Genomic DNA, 17,100 nt, shown 5'->3' with positions numbered 1-17,100 from the left:
CCTCACTGTGCTGTGGGGGACCCACAAATATAGGAAGGTTCTGCGAGACCTGCCAGGACTTGCCTTGCGCGCAGCCGTCCCTGCTGGCTTAGGGGTCAGTCCGGGCCTCTGGGCCTCTGCCAGGTGGGTCACGCACAGGCTCTCCTCAGAGCACAGGCCTAGGGCAGATAGGGGCTGGAACTCACAGAGGTTTCCAGTTTCCATGATGTCCACTTCATCTGTTTCTTTTTCTGTCTTGTGCTTTTGGGGTCACATTTAAGAAATTGTTGTTTAATCCAAGGTCATGAAGATTTATGACCGTGTTTTCTTCTAAAAGTTTTATAGTTTGGGCTTTTACCCGATATCGTTTTTATATTGAAAGAAGCAGTGTTTGAAAACCCTTTTGTCCAGCAGTGTGCATATAGCAAGTCACAGGTAAGTGGCCACTGCCTTTATTTTTAAATGATTACTGATTATGATCATTTTTATTTATTATTATTATCCTTAATATAATTAATCTCTCGTTGTCTTTCCCATCTGGGTAGCTGGCTCTTATTTCTTCTTGAAAGATAGTGTTGGTGTTTGAATCCATTTCTGGCACACCTAGGGGTGCAGGGTAGAAGGGGAAGATCTGGTTACCTGCCTCCCATTTCACCCCAAACTTTGTGTTATGGGAAATTAAAAATATTTGAGAAGAGAGAATGCCACAACATGCTCCCAGGTACCACCTCCCAGCCTCATGCATCAGCAGCTGCAGCCACTCTCATTTCATCCGTCCCTCACCTACTTCTGTCCCTGCCCCCAACCCGGATTGTTTTGAAACACATCCCAGATTCCTATTTAATCTGTAAGTCCTTTTTGAGTTGCATCTCTGAAAAATGAATCCCCTGGAAGGTCGCTGCCTGGAGCCTCGGCTGCCAGTGGGGTTGGGAGGTTGTGTTGCACCCCAGCCATCAGCAGGAGGGTGGGCATGGGCCAGAACCACAGCCCCCTTCCATGGGCACAGCTGGCTCCTCTGGGGTCGGCTGCACAGGGCAAGGCAGGGTGAGCCCAGAGACCTTGCATCAGGTTTGGCCATAGGAGCCCAGGTGTTGCAGGGTAATGAGAAGCCTTTCATTTTTGTGTCTACAAACTCCTTTCGCATCCATGATCTCCGTGATGCCCACAGCAGCTGTCTCGGGTAGGCTTTATTCAGAATGGACCTTACCCAGGACGAGTCTCAGAGGGTTAACTCCAGATACAGAATCAACGTCAGAGGCAGAATCTTAACTCAGGACTCTGACAGCATTTTCCATTAGAAGGAGCAAATCCCTGTGTCTCACTCCCTGCTCATTTCCTGCCTGTGAGGATCGAGGAGGAGAGTATCTCTGATGTTCATCTCATTCTGCTCAGATTCTCAGTGGCAGCTTAGCAAAGGGCCACTTGTCTCTGTTGGCATCATTCCATGGGCTTGGGACCTCTGAAAACCCTGAGAGAGCTTGTGCTATAGGCAGGCACCGTGACGCTCTGCCCCAGGTGTGTTCCAGCCCTCATCCTGGCAGGGGCTGAATGTTTCTGCCTAGAGCCAGGCTGCCCTTGTTAGCTCCAGGACCCCACTCTTGGTGTCCTTTAGCTGGCAGGCCCTGCGAGGGAACATGTGCTTACCATTTGCCATGGAGACGGCGGTGCCTTTCTTCCTTTGAGCAGTGATAAAATGGTACGGGGTGCTAACCCGCCCAGCAGATTGGTAATTCTAAGAGACTTGTGAAAAATGCACGAGGCCCTCAGTATAATAGATAAGCTGGAAAGCTTGGCACAAAGTCCACTTGTGGATAGTGAGGTGACTGGAAAAATTCTTTGCCCTCTCTGTTCCCATCCCAGAAGAGATTGTGTTTAGGAAGAATTTTGTTAATGCTGATGCTTTCATCCCTAGTCAAAAGCTTGTTGGCGCCTGCTTGTCAGATGTTTTCCCCTTTGGTTTCATGTAGCCTCTTTCCCTCATGAGTCTAGCTTAACTTCATGTCTTAATGAATCTGAGTTCTCTCTTTAAAGGTCACTGTCCTAACGCATAAACATGGAATCAGAATCGCCCTCATTTATTCAGAGCTGAGCGGAGACTCTTCTTGGGACTTCGAGGGGAGGAAGGAGCATGTCTGTGTTCTAAGCGGCCTCAGTTGCTGAGGGAGAATTGGGTCGTCCCATCCACGTGCTCGGCTGTTGGCCCCCTTTTGGAAGGAAGGCAGCAAATGCGTGGGTGGCCCTCCCATTGCCTGGAATGCCTCTAGCTGGTGGTCCATCCCGTTCTAGAACAGCTCCCCTGTGCAGCCTTCAAGCTTACCTTTACAAATACACTCTCCATTTTCTCAGTCTGTTTATACCCTTGGAACTAGAGGGCAGCTTTACAGAGACCCTAAGGGCATCTGTAGTATTCTTCATGTCACAGATGAGGAGACTGAGACCCTGAGAAGCCAAGTGACTTGCCCAAAGGTGACTCTGAGAGGTGACGACACCAGGCGCCTGGGTTTCTTGACTCTAGGTCACATAGCCTTCCCACTACACCAGGCTGCTTCCTGGTGTGTTTAGGGGAAGGGAGTGAGGACAGCCAAGTGCCTTTAGCTCATAACCGAGGACATGAACTTGCTGGCCAGGACTATAGATCTGGCGGGGTGAAGCGGAGAAGGCTTTTGATCATCCGAGTATCTGCTGCACCCCACATAATGCCCTGAGCACTGTCAGTGATGTGAAGTCTCTTGAGTGGATGACCTTTTTTTTTTTTTTTTAAGTTCCATGGTACATGTGCACAATGTGCAGGTTTGTTACATATGTATACATGTGCCGTGTTGGTGTGCTGCACCTGTTAACTCGTCATTTACTTTAGGTATATCTCTTAATGCTATCCCTTCCCGCCTCCCCCCACCCCACAACAGGCCCCAGTGTGTGATGGTCCCCACCCTGTGTCCAAGTGTTCTCATTGTTCAATTCCCACCTATGAGTGAGTACATGTGGTGTTTGGTTTTCTGTCCTTGCGATAGTTTGCTCAGAATGATGGTTTCTAGCTGAGTGGATGACCTTTTAATGTTGACATTTATTTTTCTTCCTTTATTTTTTTTGGAGACAGGGTCTCACTCTATTGCGGAGGCTGGAGTGCAGTGGCACCATTGTGCATTGCTGCAGCCTCAATCTCCTGGGCCTGAGTGATCCTCCCACCTCAGCCTCCCAAGTAGCTGGGCCTAGGGGCTTGTGCCACTGCACCCAGCTATTAATGTTGGGCTGTGAATATGATTTCATACATATGTGTGAGTCTCGGCGGGGAGGGCCTCATGAATGACCTGCTCTCGTGGAAGCATGGACTGCATTTAAAAGAACAAGCTCTGATGACAGAATGGCGCCGAGAGGGGTAGTTGCCCATGGAGAGCCCCCAAATGAGACGAGGGATCAGGTGTAGGCGCTTGGGTGAGGCTGAGACTGTCAGGAGAGAGGCACTGGGCATGGCCGCTTGGCCCCAGGGCAGCTCTAGATAAAACCTTCCTTAAGGAGACTCCTCGGCTAGTCCCCACGCTCCATGTGGGCAGCAGACGTGGGCTCTTCTGCATCAGTGCCTGGTTCACTGTCTACAGGCAGTAGGTTGGTGGCCAAATGGCTTGCTGACGGCCGGAGGGTTCTGCCCTGCATCTAGGTCCTCGCACTTGTGTGCAGGGAGAGGATGGCTAAGGGGTGAGGAGAGTCACAGGCGTGAGGACTGGAATGCGAGGCCTCCCCTAGGTTACGCCGGCCACCGAGGCCAGAGGAAGTCTTTAAACATTCAGACAGAAAGACAGAAAGGAGCCCAGGGCCAGACACTCTGCCGCGAAATCCAAGGAGAGACCGATTTCAGAGAAGAAGTGGGAATATGAGTCTCTGGTTTTTGTGTTAAAAGTGGCTTTTGGCTTACCAAGTGGTCACTAGGACCAAAATAAGTTCACTGAAGAAAAATAATTCCAAATGGCTCTTTCTTTTTGTCCGTAAGGTTCACTAGGAAGGCAGCACTGGGATGCGTTTCCCCGGGCTGTGCGGGCCTCACTGACAGGCTGTGGAGTGGGTGAGCGGAGGGCAGAGGGGCTGGCTGGGCGGAGGAATCACGCTGGCATATCTGCTTCCTCCGGCTGTCATAACCAAGTATCACAAACGGGGAGGCTTTTAACACTGCAGGAATCTCCCAGCCCTGGGAGCCAACAGCTCCAGTCAGGGCGTCAGCAGTGGCTCCCTCTGGAGGCCCTGAGGGCAAAGCTTCCCTGCCCTCTCCCGGCTCCCGGTGGTGGTGGGCACCTTCCGCCCGGCTTGGCTTGTAGGCGCGTCACTGCAGTTGTCTCTCCACACAGCCTTCTCCCTGCGCCTGTGTTCAGATTTCTCTCCTAAGAAATCCAGCCAGGGGATTCGGGCCCACCCATATGGTGTAGTCCACCCATATGGAGTCCTAACTCCATTCCATCCACTAAGACCCTGTTTCCTTATAAATAAGGCCATATTCACAAGTGCTGAAGGATTAGGACTTGAGAGGACACAATTCAACCCACAGCAGCTGGTTGAGGCCTTCTTCAGGCCAGCTTTTTCCCTGAGACCCCCCTCTCATCACACCAGCATTCCAGTTTTGTCCTTAGAATCATGGAGGTTGAGAGCAAGGGTGGGCTCCTTTGCTATGTCAGCTCGGGTTGGTCTGGCCCACCTGGGTGGCGTGGGGTTCTGCCCGTTATTTTATTGAATTCTGTTCTGGACAGCAGTGTCTTCCCCCCATGTAAGTTAGGGTTATTCCCCTAAGAATATAGTAAGTTCCTTAGAGACTGGTTTTTGTCAGTTTCTCTTGCATTTCCTTCGTGCCTACCCCAAAGCTAGTAGGTACGGAAGTGAAGTACTTGAGGAGTGTTGGGTGGCTGGTGCCCACCCTGTGGCCTGTTTCTCTCCGCCACACCTTCCCGCAGACCCTCTGATGACTCCTGGCCTCATCCCACTCTCCCGGGAGTCCTTATCAGTGCGGGACATGGGGCCGCCACTCCCAGAGGAGCCAGCGCCTGGAGTGGATCTGCTTCCCGGTGAGGTTTTGTCCGGAGTCAGGCGGCCTGCCTTGAGCCTGGTTGCAGTTTCCTCGCTGTCTTCTGCGTGGTGCTCTGTTTCTGAGTTTGGCCTAGTCAGGCCTCTCTCTCAGATCTCCAGGTGACTGCTCGCAATGCCCCAGTGCTGGAATGCGCCATCCTCCACCAAAGCCAGGGCTGGAGGGTAGGACAGGAATGGATGGACGTGCAGAGGGCGCGAGGGGTGAGTTGCTACCTGGCCCTACCCCCGCTCTAACCAGAGCAGCATGCTTCCCTTTCAGGAGTACATCGATGCCCACCCTGAGACCATCGTCCTGGACCCGCTCCCTGCCATCAGAACCTTGCTTGACCGTTCCAAGTCCTACGAGCTCATCCGCAAGATTGAGGCCTACATGGAAGGTAGGGACACGTGTGGCACCGCATCCGTGACAGGCAGCCACCTTTGTGGTCATAGAGTGGCCACGGCCTGAGGTGTAGAGACAGAGGGGTCTTGTCTTTTTAAGCACTTTGGGGCAGGAAGCATTTGAATTCCATGGGGCAGTGGTTCTGGGGAGGTCCTTTCATTGTCCTGTGACCAGCAGTGAGGAAACAAAAGCCTCAGGGTGCTCTTGCGGAAGGGGGCTCTGAGGGTTTTGTTTTGCTATGTTGAAGCCATGGGTGACATTGAAGTGTCCCGGTAACACAGTGGCTGCAGAGCAGGAGTGTGTGTAGACAGCTCAGTGACAGGCAGGCAAGTGGAGTTACGTAACTGGGCGGAGGACCCAAACAGAAACTGAAGGCCTTTAATCAAACACGTGGAGATGTAATGTGGCTGCTGGACCTCACGGGTCTACTCTGTTCTGGAAGGCAGGGGCCTCCCTCTTCACCGCAGCGCCTCCCCTGCCAGCTGCAGGCTCCTGTCCCTGAGGGCTCACCCCGACCCCTCCCCACCCCTTGGGCAGGCACAGCCAGAGAACTCAAGGTGGCATTCTCAAGGTGTTTATGTGAGAAAGACTTTGTGGATTCATGTTAACAGTAACCTCCTAGTTCACTGCTTGGTCCAGGTGTGCCCTGCTGAGAGCTCTTGTTTAATTTTAAGGAAAAGTGCTTGGCCTGGGCCCTAAGGCTTTGTGAGGATTTATCCTGGGGTCAAGGAGGCAGTCCCTGCTCCCTGTCCTGCAGACCATGATTGAGGCCTAACCTGGGTGCCTTGAACTCTGAGCTGGATGGTGACTTGGCCTCGGGCATAATTTCCTGTGATGGTGACCGGTGGGACCAGTGGGTACCATTTGGCTCACAGCTCCAGAGGCAGACCATCTGCATGGGAGTCTGACACCACCATTTATTGGATATGTGTTGTGTTCCTGCCTTTGGGTTAGGCCTTGTCCTTGTGTTCTCCCTTTTGGTACTCTTAGAAGTGGGCATGATAAGCCTTCCCATTTTACAGATGAATCCCAGAGGCTCTGAGAGGTTAGCAGACGTGCCACATCACGCAGCATTCAGGTGGCTCTCTGACTCAGCCAGGTCTCTCTGACTCAGGCTCCCCGGCCCCTACTCATGAGCTTGACTTTCATGTCCATGGCCACAGGGCCCTGGATCTAGAAGAATCTGAAATGGGTACCACTGAGGACCCTGGCCTGGAGAGTAGGTGAGTCCTTGGTTCCCTCTCTAAGGAATGTGCCCTGCAGAAGAGCTGGCTGCTGGATTTGGCTGTCCTGGAAGGGTTCCCGAGGCCTCTTTCCCTGAATGCCTGACACACTGGTGGGTGCAGAGAATGAGGGTGTCATCCTGGTGCCCAATGTAGACAGGCTTTCTTAGCACACGCCAGCAGCGTTTGTTTGCTAGGCCTGGAGTGATTGGCCTCTGCTGTGCACTTCACCTCCCTTTGCACTGTCTTCCTGGATCCATCTAGAATCCCAGATGGGAAGAAAGAGCTGTACATTCCCTCCTGGGGTAACCTTCATCTCAGTCTGCCATGGGTGAAGGTTTGGTCAAATTTGGGAAAGGGAGTCAGCCTCTTTCCAGAAGGTGTGCTTGTTGGACACTGCCTGTGTGAAGAGCAGGAGGCTGTATTAGAACATGAGAAGGCCCAGTAAGTGGAAGAAGGTGGCAGACCAGCAGCCACATCTCATGTCCCGGATAAGTCCATTTGAAGAGTGATGGGTTTGGGTGGGATTCGAGAAGGTACCGCTGAAGGGCCTTTTGGAGCCAAAAGCACAGGCTCTGGCATGTGGGTCCCTGTCTGGGCTCTTGTTAGCCATGTGGTCTTGGACACATCAATTATATGAGTTCTGCTGCTGTTCTGGAAGATGTGAGTGATACCTGGTTCAGCCATGGGGTCAGGGGTCAGGATACCTGGGATGATGTCTGCAGAGCACTTAGCATGGGACCAGCCCACTGGGTCACCCAGGAACAGCAGCTGCTCCAGCTGTTCCCACCACGATGGCAGGACCCCAGCATCCTAATTGAGTCTTCACATCCATCTTAGATTTTTAGGAGTAGAAGACCAGGGCTGGGGATCAAGGGTGAGCCTGGGCTCAGGGTGTGAGTGTGCACGGTGTGTTCAGGGAGCAGGAACCTGGTGATGAGGTGGACCGTAGGAAGTCACATGCTGAGAGGCAGGCCCACGAGGTACCTCTGTTGCCCGCTTGCCTGGCTTGGAATTGGGCCTCTCCTGGAGGCAGTTAGGAATCAGGTCAGGAATTTTAAGCAGGGTGTGTTCTAGTTCATTGGGAGATTAGAAAGTTCAGGAGCTGCCCATAAGGGGAGAGCTGTGGGTGTTGCAGGAGAGGGCCCAGTCCTCAACAGGTCCAGAGAGAGAGCTGTTGACCAAACCCTAACGCATGCTTGGTTCTAGATCAGCAGGAAGTGTAGGGTGGGTGGGCCATGAATGTTGCACGCTGGGTTTTCCTTATCGTGCACGCCGAGCCTGGGCTTGTATTCTTCCAGGAGAGCGGTCAGAGGCTGGGACTTCCTGGAGCCCTTTCCTGACCCCCAGTGGCTGTCCATTCACCAGCACCGCTGGGTGGGTCCCTGCTACATGCCCCCACCAGCTGCAGAGGCAGAGATCCTTCCTGGGAAGCACACCCTGGGCCCCCCTCCTCCACTGCCTGCTGTTCCTGGAGGCACTCAGCCCTTTCAGGCGTACTGTAAATGGCCATAATTACCCTTGAAGTTCCCTCAGATAATCACAGCAATCCAGTGACACGCTTTTGTTTTGGGAGAAGGGGCTTGGCGAGACTTCCTCCGGTTGTCACCCTCCCTGCCCCGGCAGTAAGGCTGCTCTGTTTTCAGAGAATCTGGACAGCTGCAGGGAAAACAGAGCTGGTGGGGGACGGGTGGGTGCTTTGGGACTGCTAGGATCCTCATTGATGAGCAGGGGGAGGGAGATGACCAGAGCCCCTGCTTTGCGGTGGGGGTGGGCAGCTGGGCCATGGCACAAGGGGAGGCTCTCCCAGGAATAGCAGGCAGAGCCCTTGGATAAGGGTCTGTGCTCAGGTGGGCCGTCTGTCTCCCTGCAGAGCATCAGCCATGGAGGGTCTCTCCCACCCCAGCTCTGCATCCAGGAGACAGATGAGGCCTGCTGCTGGGAGCTCCCAGCGTCGCTGTCTCCGGGCAGCCTGTGTGAGGTCACTGCCTTCTCAGTTCCACATTCCCAGAGCTCATCCTTGTCTCATTCAGAGCCTGGAGGGGAAGCAGGGTCATTTCTCTGCTTCAGCTCTGGCAGCTTCAAACCCACCCACTTCGTATCAGTTAGCATTCAAGTTGCTTTAACAGCAGACCTAAAATAATGGTGGCTTAAATGCGACAGAACTTCCTTTCTCTCTGATGTAAAAGCCCGGAGGAAGGCCATCCAGCATGGGCACGGGGGCTGGGACCCTGACTCCTTCTAGCTCCTTATTCTTCTGTGGTCTGCCCATCTGGTCCTGGGTGATGGCTGTATTTCCAGCCCTCACATCCAAGATCTAGACACTAGGATGGAGAGGAAGACTAAGAAAAAGGAAGCAAATGAGAAGGCCTAGTTCTCTTTTAAGGAGGGGTTCTGGAAGCAATCCAGTGACACGCTTTTGTGCTGGGTGAAGGGGCTTTGGCCAGAATTAGTCACATCCTAAGCTGCAAGGGAGTCGGGAAATTGAGTCCTTGTTCTGAGCAGCCACATGCCCAGCTACAATTTGGGTTTTATCACCATGGAAGAAGGGCTAGAATGAGTTTTAGGGGAGCATTAGCAGTCTTCCAAGACATGGGTCCCTGCCTGAGGACCCACCTTTCCCATGGCTGAACAACCTTGGAATTTCTCCTCTGGCTGGGGGTTTGGCCTCAGCCTGTGACCTCAGCAGCAGTCCCCTCTTTGTAGCAACCAGCATCCTGGAGGCTTGCAGAATGACCCACCCCAGCATGCCAGGGCCCCACCTTTCCCTCATAGATGACTGCTTCTGGGAGGCAGCCATGCCTATACCCATACCCATGTCCCTCCCCACACCTGCACCCCCTAGGCAGAGGCACAGGCAGCGTTGAGCCTGGATTCAATTCAAACCAAGCACTTAATTCTTCCTAGAAATTAAGCATTCCCTGGTGCAGGCCTAGGGGAGGGAGGGAGGAGGCTGCAGTGACAAACATTGAATTTGCAGGCTCTTTCTCCCATCAGCAGCCCACTCTGCCACCCAGGGCCAGGGTCCAGAGATGGAAGCCTCAAAGCCAAGGCGTGGCTGTGCCACCCCAGGGTGAGCGATTCTGGGCAAGGCTCTAGCTGGCTCCCAAACTGGCTGAGAAGGCACCATGTGTGAGAAGGCACCTGGGCCGTAATTGCACGGCGTGGGTTTGTGTCCCTGTCTTCAGGGACAGCAGGTCTCAGACCATTGGGCAACAGGATGGAGAGATCCTTGAAAGCCCTGACTGCTTTGGGGTGATGGGTGGATCTCCTGTTCTTCTTCTGTTAGAAGTTCTCACATGTCTGCTCTGGGGGTGACAGATGGCCTGTTTGGGATCCCAGGCCTCCCTGGGGATGGGGGTTGCATACCACAGATTGAATGCTTCTGCCTGTGGTTTTACGGGAATTTAATCGGGGCTCATCTTAGAGCCCATTTGAAAGCGGGGTTGAAATTGAGTAGTCTGGATACCAAGCAAAGAGAAAGTAACATTCCTTAGAGCCTGGAGAAATAATTCCCCAAAAAGCTTCTGCCTTGGAGGTGGGCGTTTGTGATTGGTGGGGAGCAGCTCCCAGAGGCAGGAACTGGCTCTCAACCCTCGGGGAGCTGCAGAGGGGTGGGGGCTTGGAGTCAAGGCCTCAGACCCTGCCCATTGCCACCACCACCCACTACCCCTCCCCCAATTGTGTGGCCTCTCTGAGCTGTGCGTCTGTCAGTGCTTAGGCAGGTGCTTAGCGTGCCAGGCACTGGGTTAAATACTTTACAGATAGTAGCTAATTTAATCCACTTAATGACCCTATGAGGAAGGTTCTGATTTCACCTCCGATTTAGAGGTGAGGATACTGAGGGGCTTTGAGCTTAAGTTACTTGAGGTTACAGAGCTACTGGGCAGATTTGGGATCAGAATCCACACAGTGTGGATCTGCTCTTAGCCAGTGGTTCCCAAGCCCAGTCCTTCACCCCCGTGTGTACCCCTTCCACGCCCCCAGTTCCCCTGTGGCTGATGGAGAGGGACCGAGGCAAAGATAGGTAGGGTTGGGGCTCTGCGCCTGCGGGCGAGTCCTGCCCAGGCTCTCCTGGTGCTGGTGGCATGGCCGTCGTCCATGGGGGTGCCCTCTGGGGTCCAGGAAATGATACTTGAGGGCAGCCACACATCATGGCAGGAAAGAAGGACCTTGTCGCTGACAAGGCTTCCAATCTTAGCCCCTCGAGGGGCTGGGCCAGTCACTCTCTCCTGAGTTGTTCGCTCATCTGGGAAGTGGGTCGCCAGTGCCTCGGACGTGCTGAGTGGGCGTCTCAGCTGGTGGCCCCACCCCAGATCGGGCAGAGCGACCCCTTGGTGTGCACCTGCCCATGCCTCCCCCAGTGTCAGCCTGCCCAGACCACAGGGCTGAGGTGAGGGGACAGCGTGCCTCATCGAAGGGTCTGGAATGAGGGAGGACAGGGTGCCAGGGAGGTAGGGTCCTCTCAGGGGAGGTGCTTGGCTTGTGGTTCCCTTTCCTGGACTTCAGGGATGTGTGGGAGCACCACTGTTTTTGTTTTCACATTGGCTGTTGTCTGCCACCCAGGCTGAGACCCACCCTTTCAGTGCAGGGGAGGCTCCGCAGAACAGGATTGTGCTTTTGGCTCCCCTGCCCTGGGGCAGCTGAGCGCCAGCTGCAGACCAGGCCGGGTCGTTGCCTTGTCAGCATGAGGCGGCAGCTGGGACCAAGGCCAGTCCTGGTCTGAGTCTGCATGAGCCTCCTTCCTGGCACCTGCTGTGTGGAAGCCAGTGCCCTCCCCCAGTCCGGGAGTCATGGGGTGAGGAAGAAATGGTGCCCCAGAGCATGTGGGACCAGGTCTGGCCTGCGAGGGTGGCTCCTCCTGTCCTTGAAGCTGCTCCTTCCCTCAGCTGCAGGGTTCCCCCTTTTCAGATGGGGGGTGTGGAACCTTAGAGAGGTTATGGTAACTTAGTTGAGGTTTCAGAGCTGGTGCATCTTCAAGCTGAGCTCCATGTTGATGCCAAAGCTCACCCTGTTCCCTTACAACAAACATCTATTTTACGGCTGATTCTCAGAGTCCCTCCCATCTCCCTGCCCTTGGCTGACCCTTCCGTGGGTTCTGCTCCTGTCCTCTGGAGCCAGGGGCCACCTGTGCAGCCATCCAGGCATTCACATTCTAAGACAAGGCCCTGTCAGCCCCCAGGACCTGGGAATCTTGGAAGCATCAGTCCTGCTGGCCGGGCTCTCAGTTGAGGCAGCAGAGGCCAGGGATGTTCAGGGCAGGACAGGGCCTCAGGGAGCACACCCCCAGGTTCACACTCCCCCATCCCCTTTCCTGCACCCCCACAGCGAAAGCCAGCTCCACATCAGGCCCGCAGGCCTACTTGCAGCCCTTTCTGTGCCGTCTCCTCTTCCCTGGCCTAGCTGCAGCAGGGGTCCCTGGAGAGTAAAGAGAGCTTCCCCACTCTCCCTCCGGCAGCCTCACCCCTTTGTCCCACCAGAGCTGGGATTTGTGCCTGGAGGACAGTGGCCTCGGAGCCTGGATCAGCTTTTCCTGGAGAGGTTGTCAGGTCCAGGCCTCCTAAGGGCACTGGCAGAGATGAAACAGATGCTGGATTCTCTGCCGAGCTCCTCATTTCCACTGCTGTGGGCACTGTGGACAGGGCAGCAGCCCCTGGCACCCTGATGGTAGGCTTGCAGTGACCCGCATGAGACCAGACCCTGCCAGGCATTTGCTCCCCTCTGTCCATCCTGCCCAGGGCACTGGTCTGGAGGCTCCCAGGAGAGACTCAAAGGAGTGAACTGAGTTCTCATGGCGACGGGCTGGCACCCTGCAGGAGAGATGCATCTTCATCAAGGGAAGAATGTTCCTGTCTGTTCACTCAGAGCTTAACCTTGCTGGGCCTTTAAGACCATGGCAGGGACCCGCTCCCCAGCAAAACAAGAAGGCCCCTCCACCCGCAGCCCACCAACCCCTCCAGCGCCATCCAGCTCAGTGGCTTCCGGACGAGGTATCCCACTTGGTCCAGGTGGGCCTGCCCCAGGCCTTCCTGCAGAGCTTTCTGAAAACCTCTGTCCCCTCTCGACCCACAGGCACCCCTTCTCTAGGAGGTACTCCCCTAATGACATCAGCTGGCTCCGATCACTCTACTAGGGCACTGCTGCTGATCCTAGGCCAGTTGGTGAACAGACTATTTGTCTTTGGGACTCTGGCTCTCACCCAAAATTCCTTTCCCCTGGCTGTGTTGACTAACTCCCTCCAGACTCCACTCCCAGGAACCTTCTTCCCCCTCCTCACACTGAGTCTCCTGGCTCCCCTGGGATATAAGCAGGGTACATGGGTACTCAGATTGGTCAGAAAGTATCCAACAGCTGCCATTTACACTTCAGTGTGAATTTATGGCTCACTTAGTGTTTTTCCAGCTGAAAGAGATCTTGAGTTCTGGAAGCCCTACAAAAACTGCTCTTCTCCACATCCTAACAATGAGAATAGAGGCCCAGAGTGGTTGCATGGCTGACCCAGGACCACTCAGCACCTTTCCGACTCTCAGTCCAGTGCTCTCTCCATGGGACCCACATCTCTGCAGGAGTCTTTTCAGAAGCGGCACCATAGTGAATCTAAAGTCAGACTGCCTGGGTTCAGATCCTCTCCTGAACACCCAGCTGTGTGCATTTAGGCAGGTTATGTAACTGCATCGAGCCCCAGCTTACCTGTCTGTAAAATGGGGAGGGAGGTAATGTTGGTGGCACCTTCCTCATAGGTTGTTGTAAGGATTCCTCAATAGATGGGAGCTCTTCTGGTGGACAGTGCATTGTGAGTTTCAGACCACACCCTGTGTGCTGTGACCCTGTGAGTCCTGTGTTTCTCAACTTGCATTTAGTGCTAAAGGCAGCAGCCCCTGGCGCCCTGATGGTAGGCTTGCAGTGACCCCCATGAGACCAGACCCTGCCAGGCATTTGCTCCCCTCTGTCCATTCTGCCCAAACGCCCAGCCCCGTGTTTGCAAATGTGTAGCCTGGGTTTATTTCCCCAAACAAGAGTGTCTTTAGGGTGACCCATCATGTAACACAAGTGGGCTTTTAAAAATCTCTTTATTGGCTACTAGATGATGTGTTGTAGATTTATTATAATAAAGTTCACATTGCACAGGTTTGTTTAGTGTAATTTTTATTTTTAAGAAATTTTGACAGAGTTGCAAAGATAGTACACAAAGTTCCCATATACCCTTTGCACAGCTTCTTCCAGTGTTAACATCCTATCTGACCATACTTATCTAAACCAGGAAGTTCACATTGATAACTATTCAATAATTGAAAGGCCTAAATGAATTCGAATTTCCCCAGTTGTCCCAGTAGTACCCATTTTTTAGTCCAGGATCCAATCTGGTTGTCGCTCTCTGTGGTCTCCTGCCATCTGGGATGGAGCCTCAGGTTTTGACCTTGACACTGTGGAAGAACCTCGACTGTTTATTTTGTGGAGTGTTTCTCAATTTGGATTTATCTGGTGTTTTCGTGACTAGGTCAAGGTCATACATTTTCAGCAGGAACACCACCCAGCAGTGCCAGTCCCTCCCTAGTGCGTCATATCAGGAGGTGCATGAGGACAACGATGTCTTCTGTCTGCTCAGCAGCAGTTATTTGGTTAAAGTCCACCAGGCTTTTCCACTCTAAATTTCTATTTTTTCCTTTGTAGTTGGCAAGAACCTTCTAAGAGGATTCTTTGCAGACCGTCTCTCATACGTTTGCCCTTCTCTTGTAGCATCCGTGGATGGGTCTTGCCATTGTTACTGTGGTATTTACCGAACAGTCATCATACAGAATTGTAAGAACTGTGTCCCAACCACCCCAGTTGCCCTAGAAAGTGACAGGATCCCCTTGCAGCTTTGCAGACATCCACAGGGCACCAGGTGGCACCTTGTGGAGTGTCAGCATAATCTCATGTGTGAACAAAGGGAAAGGCAAAATAAGGAAAAGAGAAAAGTGTCAGATATGTTGGAGAATCAGGATTACATGTTTCTTTGCTGCAGGACTTCTCAGAGCCTTAGTAATGTGTTAATATGAATCTTTAGTCTGGGGGCAGTGTATTGAATTTCATCACCGATTGTAAGATGCACTGATACTTCATATTCTATAAAAACGAAAAAATCCTAAGTAAGTTGTGAGATCGATTATGAGACACATCTCAATTTCAGAGATGGAAAATATGAAAAACATGCCATAGAATCAGTGAAGTTCTGCAGAGTTTAGCCTTTTCCATCCAATTAACTATGGAGTCCCCTCCTCTCTTTGGGGCTTCTCTTGAGAGACTGTTGCACTCAACACACTCAGGAATTCCCTGACTGGGTGCCTTCTGGCTGCCCTCACTTCCGGCCCTGCTCAGGTCTGTTCTTGAGCTCCCTGTATTAGTGTGTGGGGGCCCTTATTGCTGGTGCTTTTCGAATCTGTTTAACTCCAGCCTCACTTCCCTGAGGCAGCCACTGTTCATAGTTTGGAACTTATCTTTCTAGACCCTTCTTATTCATACATGTAGAGATATATGTGCACTTTTAATTTTATTTTTTCATTACAGTAGTCTCTGGTGCAATGTGTACATTTTAGAAACAGGGTCATTTTACACATGTCCTGATACAGCTCTTTGTCCCCACTGAACATGTGTCTTGCTTCGCTTCTTTCCATGTCAGCCCATGAAGATGAGGGGGATCAGGTCTGCCCCTTTTGCTGGCAGCATAATATTTCCACACATGAATGAATGAATCCTAATTTGTGTTGGGCCCATAAGGTCATTCCAGTCTTGTTTGGGTTTTTTTTTTTTAAACAAACTGGGCTGCAGTAAACAGCTCCCTGCATATTTCTGCATAATTAATCCCTAGAAGTGGGATTTCTCAGCCAAAGATTATAAACATTCCTCACTTTGGCAGATCTCACTGGATTATCCTTCAAAAAGTTTGAGCAAATTTCACTCCTGATGGTGCCAGTCTGCCTGGGGAAACCGTACCCAGCTCGATTGATGTGTGTTTGTCGTTATTGGCACAATTGAGTATCCCATCATGGATTCACTGGCTCTATTTGCATGTCTTCTATGAATGAATCTTTGCCTGTTGTTTGCCTATTTTTTAGTTGAGTTGTTGGTCTTGTTGATTAATTAGATCCCTTTTTGTATGAAGAAAATTGTCCCATTGTTAAAAATTGTGGATGGGTTCATGAATGTAAGCATCATCTTTGCTCTGGAGCCAAGCTTGTATGTTTTGCTTTTAGAATAGGTACTACCAGAAAGAGCCCTCCAAACATTTTAAAAATGTCTTGAAAGTAAAAAGGCTGCCATGTTTTGGGAGCAGGAGCTGGAACTGAGCAGGGACAGTGAGCGTCCGCCTGGGTCCAGAAGGGGCTGTAAATCAGTGGGAGCAGCTGCCACAGAGTCTACCCACATTTCCAGCTACTGCCGCCAGACTCAGACATCGGGTGCAGAAATGTCTGTCTCTGTCTGAGCCAGTGTCTGGCTCCTCTTCTCCTGGGCTTTGGACATTCTGGTTGCAAACAGCTCTCTGGTCACATAAGATGAAATGAGTCACTAGCTAAGTCAGGTGGGAGGAAACCTGCTCTTCCCCTGCCTGTGGCTTGCTGTATTGGACTGTAACTTTGCACCTGTGGCATTTGTTGTCTTCTCTTCTCGTCCTCCAGTGTTTTCTCTCCACAGCTCTCCTGTCACCAGGTAGCTAAGTGAGGATCTAGCTGCTAGCAGGGAGGTTGCACCTGTGGCAAGGCCATAGGGTCTCTTCGATGCCTTCAAGGAACAGGGTAGGGGGCTATGGCCACTGGCGAAATGCCCCCTCCTTCCCCTCAGTGACTCCAAATATCACAATTGCGTTTCCCCCTTGAAAGCTCATAGTAGCTGGATGTGTTAATTTCCTATTGCTGCATGACAGATGACAGCAGACTGAGTGGCTTCTGACAGTACCCATTTATTGTCTCACGGGTGGGTGGGTCAGAAGCCCACATGGTGTGGTTGGGCTCTTGGCCCGGGGTGTCACAGGCTGAAATCAAGGTGTCCGCAGGGGCAGGTGATCTTCTGGAGGCCCTGAGGAAAAATCCACTTCCAAGCTAACTCTCATTGGCAGAATCCAGTTCCTGGTGGCTGTAGGACTGAGGTGCCCGCCCTTGCTGGCCAGCAGCTCCTACAGGTCCTGTGTTTCTTCTCACAGTGCCCCTCTACTTGCAAGGTGGCCACAGCTGGCCAGTCTCTTTGTGCTTTGAATCTCCAGCTTCCTCTTCAGAGAAGAAGCTCTGTGTGTGATGTCCTAAGAATCACCCAGACCATCTCCCTGTTTTGAGGGCAGCAATGTAACATAACCAAGTCACAGAGGAGAACCCTTCCATCATGCATGCAGTTCTGGCGATCATGCAGGGTGTCGCCTGGTCACAGGGATCTTGGGGTCGCCTTAGATTCTGCCTGCCACACTGAGTAAATACAATG

General features: G+C 52.5%; 1 protein-coding gene across 2 annotated transcripts in view; it reads left to right on the top strand.

Annotated features, from left to right (window-relative positions):
- The window catches only part of ITPK1 (inositol-tetrakisphosphate 1-kinase), a 179,510-nt gene that overhangs the window by 123,180 nt on the left and 39,230 nt on the right, over positions 1-17,100 (top strand). For both annotated transcript variants that reach the window (XM_054447431.2, XM_054447433.2), the window contains one exon: positions 5,306-5,423. In XM_054447431.2, coding sequence (XP_054303406.1) covers positions 5,306-5,423 — 118 coding nt within the window. The remainder of the gene's footprint in view (positions 1-5,305; positions 5,424-17,100) is intronic.

This window comes from Pongo pygmaeus, chromosome 15, assembly GCF_028885625.2.
Source record: "Pongo pygmaeus isolate AG05252 chromosome 15, NHGRI_mPonPyg2-v2.0_pri, whole genome shotgun sequence".
NCBI lineage: Eukaryota > Metazoa > Chordata > Mammalia > Primates > Hominidae > Pongo > Pongo pygmaeus.
This window is presented reverse-complemented; position numbering and strand designations above follow the sequence as displayed.